Source organism: Mesoplodon densirostris, chromosome 3 (assembly GCF_025265405.1).
Source record: "Mesoplodon densirostris isolate mMesDen1 chromosome 3, mMesDen1 primary haplotype, whole genome shotgun sequence".
Classification (NCBI taxonomy): domain Eukaryota; kingdom Metazoa; phylum Chordata; class Mammalia; order Artiodactyla; family Ziphiidae; genus Mesoplodon; species Mesoplodon densirostris.
In genome coordinates, this window is record NC_082663.1 from 12,105,589 (window position 1) to 12,118,501 (window position 12,913).

A 12,913-nucleotide genomic window follows, 5' to 3' on the forward strand; every position below is an offset into this window, starting at 1 on the left:
TAGCAATTCTTATATCAGACAAAATAGACTTTAAAATAAAGACTATTAGAAGAGACAAAGAAGGACACTACATAATGATCAAGGGATCGATCCAAGAAGAAGATATAACAATTGTAAATATTTATGCACCCAACATAGGAGCACCTCAATACATAAGGCAAATACTAACAGCCATAAAAGGGGAAATCGACAGTAACACAATCATAGTAGGGGACTTTAACACCCCACTTTCACCAATGGACAGATCGTCCAAAATGAAAATAAATAAGGAAACACAAGCTTTAAATGATACATTAAACAAGATGGACTTAGTTGATATTTATAGGACATTTCATCCAAAAACAACAGAATACACATTTTTCTCAAGTGCTCATGGAACATTCTCCAGGATAGATCATATCTTGGGTCACAAATCAAGCCTTGGTAAATTTAAGAAAATTGAAATTGTATCAAGTATCTTTTCCGACCACAATGCTATGAGACTAGACATCAATTACAGGAAAAGATCTGTAAAAAATACAAACACATGGAGGCTAAACAATACACTACTCAATAACGAAGTGATCACTGAAGAAATCAGAGAGGAAATTAAAAAATACCTAGAAACAAATGACAATGGAGACACGACAACCCAAAACCTATGGGATGCAGCAAAAGCAGTTCTAAGGGGGAAGTTTATAGCAATACAATCCCACCTTAAGAAACAGGAAACATTTCGAGTAAACAACCTGACCCTGCACCTAAAGCAATTAGAGAAAGAAGAACAAAAAACCCCCAAAGCTAGCAGAAGGAAAGAAATCATAAAGATCAGATCAGAAATAAATGAAAAAGAAATGAAGGAAACGATAGCAAAGATCAACCAAACTAAAAGCTGGTTCTTTGAGAAGATAAACAAAATTGACAAACCATTAGCCAGACTCATCAAGAAAAGAAGGGAGAAGACTCAAATCAATAGAATTAGAAATGAAAAAGGAGAAGTAACAACTGACACTGCAGAAATACAAAAGATCATGAGAGATTACTACAAGCAACTCTATGCCAATAAAATGGACAACCTGGAAGAAATGGACAAATTCTTAGAAATGCACAACCTGCCAAGACTGACTCAGGAAGAAATAGAAAATATGAATAGACCAATCACAAGCACTGAAATTGAAACTGTGATTAAAAATCTTCCATCAAACAAAAGCCCAGGACCAGATGGCTTCACAGGCGAATTCTATCAAACATTTAGAGAAGAGCTAACACCCATCCTTCTCAAACTCTTCCAAACAATTTCAGAGGAAGGAACGCTCCCAAACTCATTCTACGAGGCCACCATCACCTTGATACCAAAACCAGGCAAGGATGTCACAAAGAAAGAAAACTACAGGCCAATATCACTGATGAACATAGATGCAAAAATCCTCAACAAAATACTAGCAAACAGAATCCAACAGCACATTAAAAGGATCATACACCATGATCAAGTGGGGTTTATCCCAGGAATGCAAGGATTCTTCAATATACGCAAATCAATCAATGTGATACACCATATTAACAAGTTGAAGGAGAAAAACCATATGATCATCTCAATAGATGCAGAGAAAGCTTTCGACAAAATTCAACACCCATTTATGATAAAAACCCTGCAGAAAATAGGCATAGAGGGAACTTTCCTCAACATAATAAAGGCCATATATGACAAACCCACAGCCAACATTGTCCTCAATGGTGAAAAACTGAAACCATTTCCACTAAGATCAGGAACAAGACAAGGTTGCCCACTCTCACCACTCTTATTCAACCTAGTTTTGGAAGTTTTAGCCACAGCAATCAGAGAAAAAAAGGAAATAAAAGGAATCCAAATCGGAAAAGAAGAAGTAAAGCTGTCATTGTTTGCAGATGACATGATACTATACATAGAGAATCCTAAAGATGCTACCGAAAAACTACTAGAGCTAATCAATGAATTTGGTAAAGTAGCAGGTTACAAAATTAATGTACAGAAATCTCTGGCATTCCTGTACACTAATGATGAAAAATCTGAAAATGAAATCAAGAAAACACTCCCATTTACCATTGCAACAAAAAGAATAAAATATCTAGGAATAAACCTACCTAAGGAGACAAAAGACCTGTATGCAGAAAATTATAAGACACTGATGAAAGAAATTAAAGATGATACAAACAGATGGAGAGATATACCATGCTCCTGGATTGGAAGAATCAATATTGTGAAAATGACTCTACTACCCAAAGCAATCTACAGATTCAATGCAATCCCTATCAAACTACCACTGGCATTTTTCACAGAACTAGAACAAAAAATTTCAAAATTTGTTTGGAAAAACAAAAGACCCCGAATAGCCAAAGCAATCTTGAGAACGAAAAAAGGAGCTGGAGGAATCAGGCTCCCTGACTTCAGACTATACTACAAAGCTACAGTAATTAAGACAGTGTGGTACTGGCATAAAAACAGAAAGATAGATCAGTGGATCAGGATAGAAAGCCCAGAGATAAACCCACGCACATATGGCCAACTTATCTTTGATAAAGGAGGCAGGACTGTACAGTGGAGAAAGGACAGCCTCTTCAATAAGTGGTGCTGGGAAAACTGGACAGGGACATGTAAAAGTATGAGATTAGATCATTCCCTAACACCATACACAAAAATAAGCTCAAAATGGATTAAAGACTTAAATGTAAGGCCAGAAACTATCAAACTCTTAGAGGAAAACATAGGTAGAACACTCTATGACATAAATCACAGCAAGATCCTTTTGGACCCACCTCCTAGAGAAATGGAAATAAAAACAAAGATAAACACATGGGACCTAATGAAACTTCAAAGCTTTTGCACAGCAAAGGAAACCATAAACAAGACCAAAAGACAACCCTCAGAATGGGAGAAAATATTTGCAAATGAAGCAACTGACAAAGGATTAATCTCCAAAATTTATAAACAGCTCATGCAGCTCAATAACAAAAAAAACAAACAACCCAATCCAAAAATGGGCAGAAGACTTAAATAGGCATTTCTCCAAAGAAGATATACAGACTGCCAACAAACACATGAAAGAATGCTCAACATCATTAATCATTAGAGAAATGCAAATCAAAACTACAATGAGATATCATCTCACACCAGTCAGAATGGCCATCATCAAGAAATCTAGAAACAATAAATGCTGGAGAGGGTGTGGAGAAAAGGGAACACTCTTGCACTGCTGGTGGGAATGTGAATTGGTACAGCCACTATGGAGAACAGTATGGAGGTTCCTTAAAAAACTAAAAATAGAACTACCATATGATCCAGCAATCCCACTACTAGGCATATACCCAGAGAAAACCATAATTCAAAAAGAGACATGTACCAAAATGTTCATTGCAGCTCTATTCACAATAGCCCGGAGCTGGAAACAACCTAAGTGTCCATCATCGGATGAATGGATAAAGAAGATGTGGCACATATATACAATGGAATATTACTCAGCCATAAAAAGAAACGAAACTGAGCTTTTTGTAATGAGGTGGATAGACCTAGAGTCTGTCATACAGAGTGAAGTAAGTCAGAAAGAGAAAGACAAATACCGTATGCTAACACATATATATGGAATATAAGAAAAAAAAATGTCATGAAGAACCTAGGGGTAAAACGGGAATAAAGACACAGACCTACTTGAGAATGGACTTGAGGATATGGGGAGGGGGAAGGGTAAGCTGTGACAAAGCGAAAGAGAGGCATGGACATATATACACTACCAAACGTAGGCTAGATAGATAGTGGGAAGCAGCCGCAGAGCACAGGGAGATCAGCTCGGTGCTTTGTGACTGCCTGGAGGGGAGGGATAGGGAGGGTGGGAGGGAGGGAGATGCATGAGGGAGGGGATGTGGGAACAGATGTATATGTATGACTGATTCACTTTGTTATAAAGCAGAAACTAATAAAAAAAAATGGAAAAAGAAAAAAAAAAAAAAAAAAAAAAAAAAAAAAAAACATAAATTGGGCTAAAGGGTCCTTAGCTCTCCTACCTCTCAGAGTGTAAAATCTGTAAATAAATCTTTGGGTTTATTGTTTTTCCATCACAACTATGATCAAGCACTAACTCTCTTTTTTTCCAGCTTTATTGAAGTATAATTGATGAACAAAAATTGTATATATTTAAGGTGTACAATGTGAGGCCTGATATACATATACATAATGAAATGATTAGAAAAATCAAGTATTAACACATCCAACACTTCATATAATTACCATTGTGTGTGTGTGTTGAGAAAACTTAAGATCTGCTCTCTTAGCAATTTTCAAGTGTACAATACAATATTAGCCATAGTCACCATACTGTACATTAGATCCCAGAACTCAGTCACCTTATAACTCAAAGTTTGTAGCCTTTAACCAACATCTCCCCATGTTCCACACTCCCCCAGACCCTGGCAACCACCATTTTAACTCTCTGCTTCTATCTGTTCAACTTTTTAAGTTCTACACATCTATTATCAAAATCATTTGTAAAATCACAGAGCTGGAAGCACTACAGAAAATTGCCAATTTAGACCCCTGTGTTAATGCAGGATGAACATCTTAACCAACCAAGAAGGGATTCACGGGCTTCCCTGGTGGAGCAGTGGTTCAGAGTCCGCCTGCCGATGCAGGGGACACAGGTTCGTGCCCCGGTCCGGGAAGATCCCACATGTCACAGAGCGGCTGGGCCCGTGAGCCATGGCCTCTGAGCCTGCGTGTCCGGAGCCTGTGCTCCACAATGGGAGAGGCCACAACAGTGAGAGGCCCGCATACCGCAAAAAAAAAAAAAAAAAAAAAAAGAAGGGATTCACTTCCCTACCTAAAAGCTGTCAAGAGCTTCCCCCCGTCTCCTTCTTCAGCAGCCAGCTCTAAAATCTAACTCACGGTTTCCAAGTGCCATGAAACGAATTGTCCACCCTGATCATTTCATGCCACCATGATCTGTAGCAGAAATGTCAAAAGCAGAAGGCAACAGAGAAAAGAGTAAAGATAACATGTATAACTGCCAACATTTTATTTATCCCTCCAAACTTAAAAAAAAAGACTTCAGAATTCTTTTGGTGATTTTTTAATAAATTAAAAGGAAAACTAGAGGTCTATACTGTAGGTATGGAATGACATGATGTCTGGGATTTGCAGTGCAAAGGTTAGGTGAAACAAAATCGGCCATGTGTTGATAGTTGATGATCTGGCTGACATGTACATGTACATACAATTCTCTTTCCTTTTGTATCTGCTGCAAATTTTTCATAATGAAAGGTTTTTGAAAATGAGAGAAATGGTGGTTTCACAATTATGTTCCAAAATAAGCCTTGCAAATGCATGAAACCTGGAGTAATAACACAAATTGACTTTTGAGTCTTCTTCTCAGGGAATACCCCTCCTGACCCCAACATAACATTAACATGTGAAGAAGTTGGAAAAGGGTCTTGTGGATTCCCCTCCTTTCTTCCTGAGTACGAAAGCAGAGGAAGTTTCCCGTCAAGCTCTCAAGGCTGGATGTCCCTATTCCGGGGAAGAATCATGCCTCTTACTGCATTAGTATTCACAACACAGTCCTGACGAGTCAAAAATGCCTCTATTTTAATACAACATTTAAAACTTTCACCTTGATAATGAAAAAGTCATTTACTTCTTAGAGACTGTTCAAAACTGGGAAAAAGCAACAATGCTCACCATAAAACACTTATGAGTTAGGACATAAGGTTTAAACATCGTTATGGTTTTTGGCAGAATCATTATAATTGCTTTATGGATTACTGGAACATTGCAAGTGGCTTTTACTACCATGATTACTGTTCTAATAACACCAAGTAAACAACTGTGGCATCAAATAAATTTGGAACAGTGACACATAAACTATGAAACTGAAGATAGCCAGTTAAATATAGTTTTTCTTAATTAAAATTTACCCAATAGATAGAAATCATGTGCTAAATAAAATAAGGAAAGAATTTCTAAAAAGAATCTTTCTTTCATTTTTATTATATAAATAATACAATATTTACTATAATAATTACTTTGGGAAATAATGCCTTATGATTTGCTAGAATCAGCCTCCTCTCTCTATTGAGAGATTAAGCTTTTTTTTAATTGTAGGGTACATAGACATTGGATTGCACCAATGTGGTAATTTCTTTTTTAAAAAAAAAGATTTATGGGTTTTTCAAAAATATTTATTTATTTATTTTTGGCTGTGTTGGGTCTTAGTTGTGGCGCGCAGGCTGCTCTTTAGTTGTGGCATGCAGGCTCGGTAGTTGTGGCACATGGGCTCTCTAGTTGTGGCCTGTGGGCTCTAGAGCATGCAGGCTTAGTTGCTCCAGAGCATGTGGAATCTTAGGTCCCTGACCAGGGACCAAACCCGCGTCCCCTGCATTGGAAGGCGGATTCTTAACCACTGGACCACCAGGGAAGTCCCAAGGTAATTTCTAATTATTAAAAAAAAAAAATTAACCATTGGCAAAGAAATCTAAGTGACCATGGACTCTATGCTATGCACTTACCTTTACAAACAGAGATGTGATCTTCTCAGAGGTGTTATAGTAATAAGAGATACTATAGATCATTTTAATTGCATTTATAAGTGTAGGAATAGCATCAATCATGGACATCTGGAAAACATCACAAAAGTTTTCAGGGAAACAGATATCAAACTCAGCAAAATTCCAATAGGCTAATGCTTCCTACTTTATTAGAATAAAATTTAGGTAAAAGATTTTTATTTAAATTTTTAAAATATTATCTATCACTCTACATAAATAGAATATATTTAGGGGTAATTTTATTTTTATTATTTAGTCACACACAGTTAATCAAATTTTGTTTCAATGCAAGAAACACTAACTTTCTGTTATGGACAAGAAAGTTGTGTTAACAGTTAATTTTGTAATAAATAAAAACAGGCACATCCTAAAGTTAAAATACAAAAAAAAAGAAGAAGAAAAACAATCAGCCAATAACTCTTCCCACAGTTGTTTGAGTACAGTCCAGGATGTCAACTGCAATATTTAATAGGAAATGGAATATGCAATAAATGTTTTTAAAATATAACGTCGCATGTCCTGTCCATCTTATCTGGATAGATAAACAGATGCTAGATAGACAGATATATGATATAAATATTATATATATATGTATAGTGAGAGACACAGAAGTAGATAGAAAAATATATATATATATATATAACTTTCTTAAGAATAAAAAGAAGTTTCTAAGACTTTTCCAACAGACTGTAATATTCATGAACCAAAACTCCACATTCAATTCAGTTAGTGCGAAAGGGTCATCAGTAGACCAAGGGGGTAGAAATTTCTAACTCACAGGGTCACTACTGTACAAGGGGTCACAGCATTTCTCAAGTGTGTACAGATACTTGACATTGTCCTTTGCTTCATTAGCTGCATCAGTGATTCGAATATCCATCTCCCGCCAAGTCTAAGCACAGTACAGGAAAGAAATTGTAATGCAATTATTAATAGAGGAAACTCCACTATAACAGCTGCTAAAAGTCATCACAAGTCCCATGGGTCAGACTTTCAGTCTGCCCTATGCATCTCACATCAAACTGAATCCAGAGGGGTGGGGGAAATGGCCACACTGAAGAGCAATTTAAATTTTTTGACAAAATTTTCAAAGGTATCTCTTCCAGGCCTTCTCTTATGACATCTATTCAATAACTAGGACAAAGCCTCAAGAGGGCAGCACCTCCATTTAAACCTACACCCTTTCTCCTCCACAGACTGCTGAATCCATTTTGCACCTCACTCCCATATTGTCTATGGTAAAGAAGTGAAGGGAGCCTCCAGCCAACAGCCAGCAAGGAACTGAATCCCACAACAATCACATAAGCAACTTGGAAGCAAATCCCAGTCAGGCCCTCAGACGAGCCAACACCCTGACTGCAACCTTAGGATAGATCTCAAGTCAGATACTCCAAGCTAAGCTGCACCCAAATCCCTGACCCACAGACTATGAGACAGTGTTTGTTCTTTCAGGTGGCTAAGTGTTGGGGTAATCTGTTACACAGGGATATAGAACAAATACACCAGCGCTAAAAAAAAAAAAAAAAAAAAAAAAACAGATACGGTAAGGTTTCATTATTACTACTCCTCGTTGGTCTGAATCCATAATATATATATAATCATGTTATTATGTTACATCTTAATGACTTGCATTGCCCTCTAATAATACATATACATACATGTACACCAGCCAATAAATACCTTTCATTCAAAGGCTATCTCCACAGTATCCAAAATTATAAAAGGACAGTATAAGCCAATCTTAAAGTTGTTTTCATAGAGGTAGAATGACATTTTTCTGTTCCTAATTACTCCATGACATATGCATACAGAAATTTCATTCCCACTTCATAAAGCAAAAAGCAACCTTCAGGACTTTCGACCTGGAAGCAGCAAGCACTGCCAACACAGCCTTCACATCTGGGCTCTTCAACTGATCCAGAAGGTAGTTAAATTTCGACAGTCTTTTTTTCCAGTACTCCAACTCTGCTCGGGGCCCAAGGTCATCCGCTTCCTTCCGTAGCTGATTGTTTTCAGCAAGGACCTGCAAGTGCACAGAAGGCCCATGAACCAGTGAGTAGGGCTGGAGATATAAAAGTTATACATAAGCAAAATATAAGGAAAGAAGTAAATTCTGCTATCTGAATCGTGATATATTTTTATTTATTTGCATGCTTCAAATGACAGCCTTTTACTAACCTAACATGTATCCATTTTTTTAATTTCAACAAAAATTTAGTCGACTCATTCTAACTGAAAACTACTTGTTTAAGGAGCTTTCATGAACTTTCAGAGGACGTGACCTCAGAAAGTTTCCTTGGCTATTCACTTAGAACCTCAGAGAACAATAACCTTGGAAAGCCCTCATGCCTTCAGTTGGTTAATTTCCATTATGCTTCCTTATTGATGTAACATCCAACTTCACTTGGGACTTTTCTGAAAATATTTTTTTAAAGGTTAAGTCTTGAGCTTTGTTTTGGAGGACACACTGAATTAGAAAGCTTCTTGAACTTCTACAGAGAGATTCTCTCCAAAGTAACTTACACCTTTCAGAAAAAAAATTGGCCAAGTGCACTCATTTAGTTATATGAGTATATAAAGTTATTTACTTTCATCTCCTAGAATTCTTACTATCTCTTAACTAATGACTATAAATTAAAATTGCATTGAACCTTTCACCTTGTTAGGGACTTGTGGTAAAATACTTAGGCAAATGGGAATGGGATGTGACATACCTTCTTCCACTGGCTGGTTCAGTAACATGGCATCTGAACTAGTCAGTGTTCAGATAGCTAGTTTCTGATGTTTGGTTTCTGAAAATTACCTGTTCTGTTTGTTTGATCCATACTTTCATACAACCTTCTATTTTTTCCAAAGTCTCAGGGTTATTAGCTAGAGTCAAGTAGTCTAGAGGTTCCTTCAGGGTTTTCAGTTCAAATATGTCACACTTTTGAAGGTTCACCTAATTAATATGAAAGTTAAATAATCAGATGATGCTATTTTTAACACACACACACACAGACACACACACTTCTGACTGATCCAGAAGGATTTTAAGGGGATTCTCTCTAGTGTAAACTATCTGCTCCCTGAGAAATGTCCTTGAAAACACAGTGAGACATATTGCATTGAGCACACCAGTAGAGGTGATTGGTTCTGAGGTCAAATTTTGGGTCAAAAAACAGTGAACTAGAGAGAGAGAGACATAATATCACAGAATTTGAGAATTGATAGGGAACTTGGAAATTAAGTAGTCAACTCATGAAACCAAAGAAAGTGGGAGGCCTTCAAAAATATTGACTGGGGGGGAGGGGTAATTTCTAATCTATCACATTCTTTTTGGAAACTAACCAGAGGAAAAGACGTTCATGTCCATATCCAAAAAACTCCTTATGGTTAGCAAGTTCAATGGCAAATACACAGATTCATTTCAGGAGGGAGGGGTGGAAAGGGGTAGGAAAAGAGGTGTGTTGGATTTTGACTTGACAAAGAAACCTAGGATATTTTTAAACACACATAACCCCAAAACACCTCAATATTTGATAAGGACATTTTCCTTCTGGTAAGAGTGCACCTGGCCCTGTGAGTCTCTCAATTCAGGTCTCAGCCCCCACTCCTCACTCCTGACAGACACTGCACCCTCCGTCTGCCACACCTCCTGGACCTCTCCTTGGTTTTACAGGGGAGGCTTCCAGGCTTCATGAAGTGGCACTGCCTCTCTCCTGTGTGAGGTTCCATCCCACATTTTTTAAAACCTCTACCCCAGTAGGAAGTGGAACCATATGAAAACACTACTCTTTTCAGTAGAACAACTATTTAATTTGGTTCAACTTGCATTTAGGATGGCCTGCATCATAGTTAATTGCAAATAGAACTCAGATGTTAGCTGGAATCATCCTGCCCCTGTCTGGATAACATTTACTCAACTCCCCCATCCCACATCCTTTAGAAGGCCTAGAGCATCCCTCCCTGCCAATATCCCAATAGGTCCCAAAAGGTCTCCGTATTCCCTGGAGAGCAGTGAGCGTTATATTGCCACTGGTCTCATGGGATCCATTTCTCTATCTCCCATTCATGCCTGCCCTGGGCTGTCATCTATCATGGTTTTGTATCCACCACCGTCTACCCCAGGTAATCACTAACACAGGTTTACTGTAGGTGGCACAAATTTTATTGAAGCTAAATCCCGTAAACGCCAAACTGATTCTTAAAGGCCCTTTTGGTCACTGGCTGGACCACAGGACCCAACCCACTCTCTCTCTAGATATGTCAATTCGTCTCTCCTTCTCCCTCCTCTTCAAGACTTCCTCCCATCCCTACCCACCATCAACCCCCCATCTTCCCCGAGCACACACCTATCACTAACCACCCCCCCACACACACACACACATACCACACACACACACCACACTCTGGCTCCAAATTCCTTTCCTTCTAGGCTGCAGAGCAATAGCAGAAGCACTTCATACTCTTCTCTTTGCAGTCCAACATCTGACATGACAGAGTAAAACCCTCCGTTGTGACCAGCATTTCTTTGGAACCCCTAATGCACTCATCACTCCAAATCATAGGAATTTAAATCTAGTCACTGCCACATCTTCAGGGGCAACAAAAACACCCACAAAATAGTTTCAAGATTTGCACGTAGTGGAATCAAGACCCTCTAAGAGAAGTATTTCACACTTACATATTGACTTGTTCACCATCAGATCAGTTTTGAAGGAATAACATGTTTGTTCTTACCTTCTCCTTCAAACTCTCCTGTGCACTGGCCAGGACGCTCACGAAGCCTTCCAGGGAGCCCAGGAACTCCTGCTGAAGGCTGGAGGCTTCCGGAAGGCCCTCGAGCTCACCCCAGCCGTGGCTTGTGGCCCTGAGAGCAGGAATGAAGATGTCAGACAGCAGACGTCTCACACTGTTGAGCAAACCCCCGTCTGCAGTGTCAAGCATGTTGAAGCTCACCTCCTGCAAAACAAATGGGAAAACCTTGATGGTAAAAATTATCTTCAGGGGCTTCCTTGGTGGCGCAGTGGTTGAGAGTCCGCCTGCCGCTGCAGGGGACGCGGGTTCATGCCCCGGTCTGGGAAGATCCCACATGCCGCGGAGCGGCTGGGCCCGTGAGCCATGGCCGCTGGGCCTGCGCATCCAGAGCCTGTGCTCCACAACAAGAGAGGCCATGGCAGTGAGAGGCCCACGTACCGCAAAAAAAAAAAAAAAAAAATTATCTTCAACTGCAACCTAGCTACTGAGTCATTTCTGATGGTGTTCATTAACCAAATATCCTATGGGAGGAAATGAAGACCAACCAAATGAGAAAAGCAAAGGTTGTTTATTCAGAGCAAGAATTGATTCCTTGCAACAGCAAGGGAGTCGGCCACCATCACTTGCATTTCAGCAGAGACTCAAAAGCAGGCAGAGGAGTGGGAAAGCTTCCTAGTGGAGAAAAGGGAGGCTCAGGTGGGCCCTGAGGGGAGGCTGTTGGCCTGAGGAAGCTGAAGGTGGGCTCACTAGAAGCAGGGCATCCTATGTAATTGGTTAGGGGTGCACATTTGGCCTTCTCTGGTGGGCCCCAAGGAAGTATGTTGAAAGTACAGACAAAAATTGAGGCTGGGGCTTCCCTGGTGGCGCAGTGGTTGAGAGTCCGCCTGCCGATGCAGGGGACACGGGTTCATGCCCCGGTCCGGGAGGATCCCACATGCCGCGGAGCGGCTAGGCCTGTGAGCCATGGCCGCCGAGCCTGAGCGTCCAGAGCCTGTGCTCCGCAACGGAAGAGGCCACAAGAGTGAGAGGCCCGTGTACCGCAAAAAAAAAAAAAAAAAAAAAATTGAGGTTGGCAGTCATGAATCAAGTCCTGGCCATTTTGACCAATCGTTAGAGGAGTTATTAATTCATTTCCTAGCTGGCTTCCTACCAGGCTGACACAGCAGTCTGGCTACCTGTGTTGTTTATTGCAGGTAAGGGAGGTTGATTTCCTGGGCAGATTGCTGCAGGTTGTTGGTCAAAGTCTTTTGGTAGATGGTCTGTTTCTATATTGCCTCTCGATCCAGTAAATTATTATTTTGACATCTAGTTAAGACATAAGCTCTATACTCTTCTAAATTGCAATCATCAAAATAAAAGCATGGGGACTTCCCTGGTGGCACACTGGTTAAGAATCCGCCTGCTATTGCAGAGGACATGGGTTCAATCCCTGGTCCAGGAAGATCTCACATGCCGCGGAGCAACTAAGCCTGTGCACCACAACTATTGAGCCCACGAGCCACAACTACTGAAGCCCACACGCCTAGAGCCCATGCACCACAAGGAAGAGTAGCCCCCGCTCACTGCAAATGGAGAAAGCCAGCACCCAGCAATGAAGACCCAACGCACCAAAATAAATAAATAA

The 12,913-nt window shown here is 39.8% G+C and overlaps 1 protein-coding gene across 1 annotated transcript in view; it reads right to left on the reverse strand.

Moving 5' to 3' along the window:
- DNAH5 (dynein axonemal heavy chain 5) overlaps positions 1–12,913 on the reverse strand; it is a 276,356-nt gene that overhangs the window by 203,962 nt on the left and 59,481 nt on the right. The window contains exons 5-9 of the mRNA XM_060092732.1: positions 11,272–11,493; positions 9,353–9,490; positions 8,396–8,572; positions 7,328–7,441; positions 6,511–6,618 (exon numbers count right to left, since the gene is read on the reverse strand). Of these exons, the coding sequence (XP_059948715.1) occupies positions 6,511–6,618; positions 7,328–7,441; positions 8,396–8,572; positions 9,353–9,490; positions 11,272–11,493 (759 nt within the window). The remainder of the gene's footprint in view (positions 1–6,510; positions 6,619–7,327; positions 7,442–8,395; positions 8,573–9,352; positions 9,491–11,271; positions 11,494–12,913) is intronic.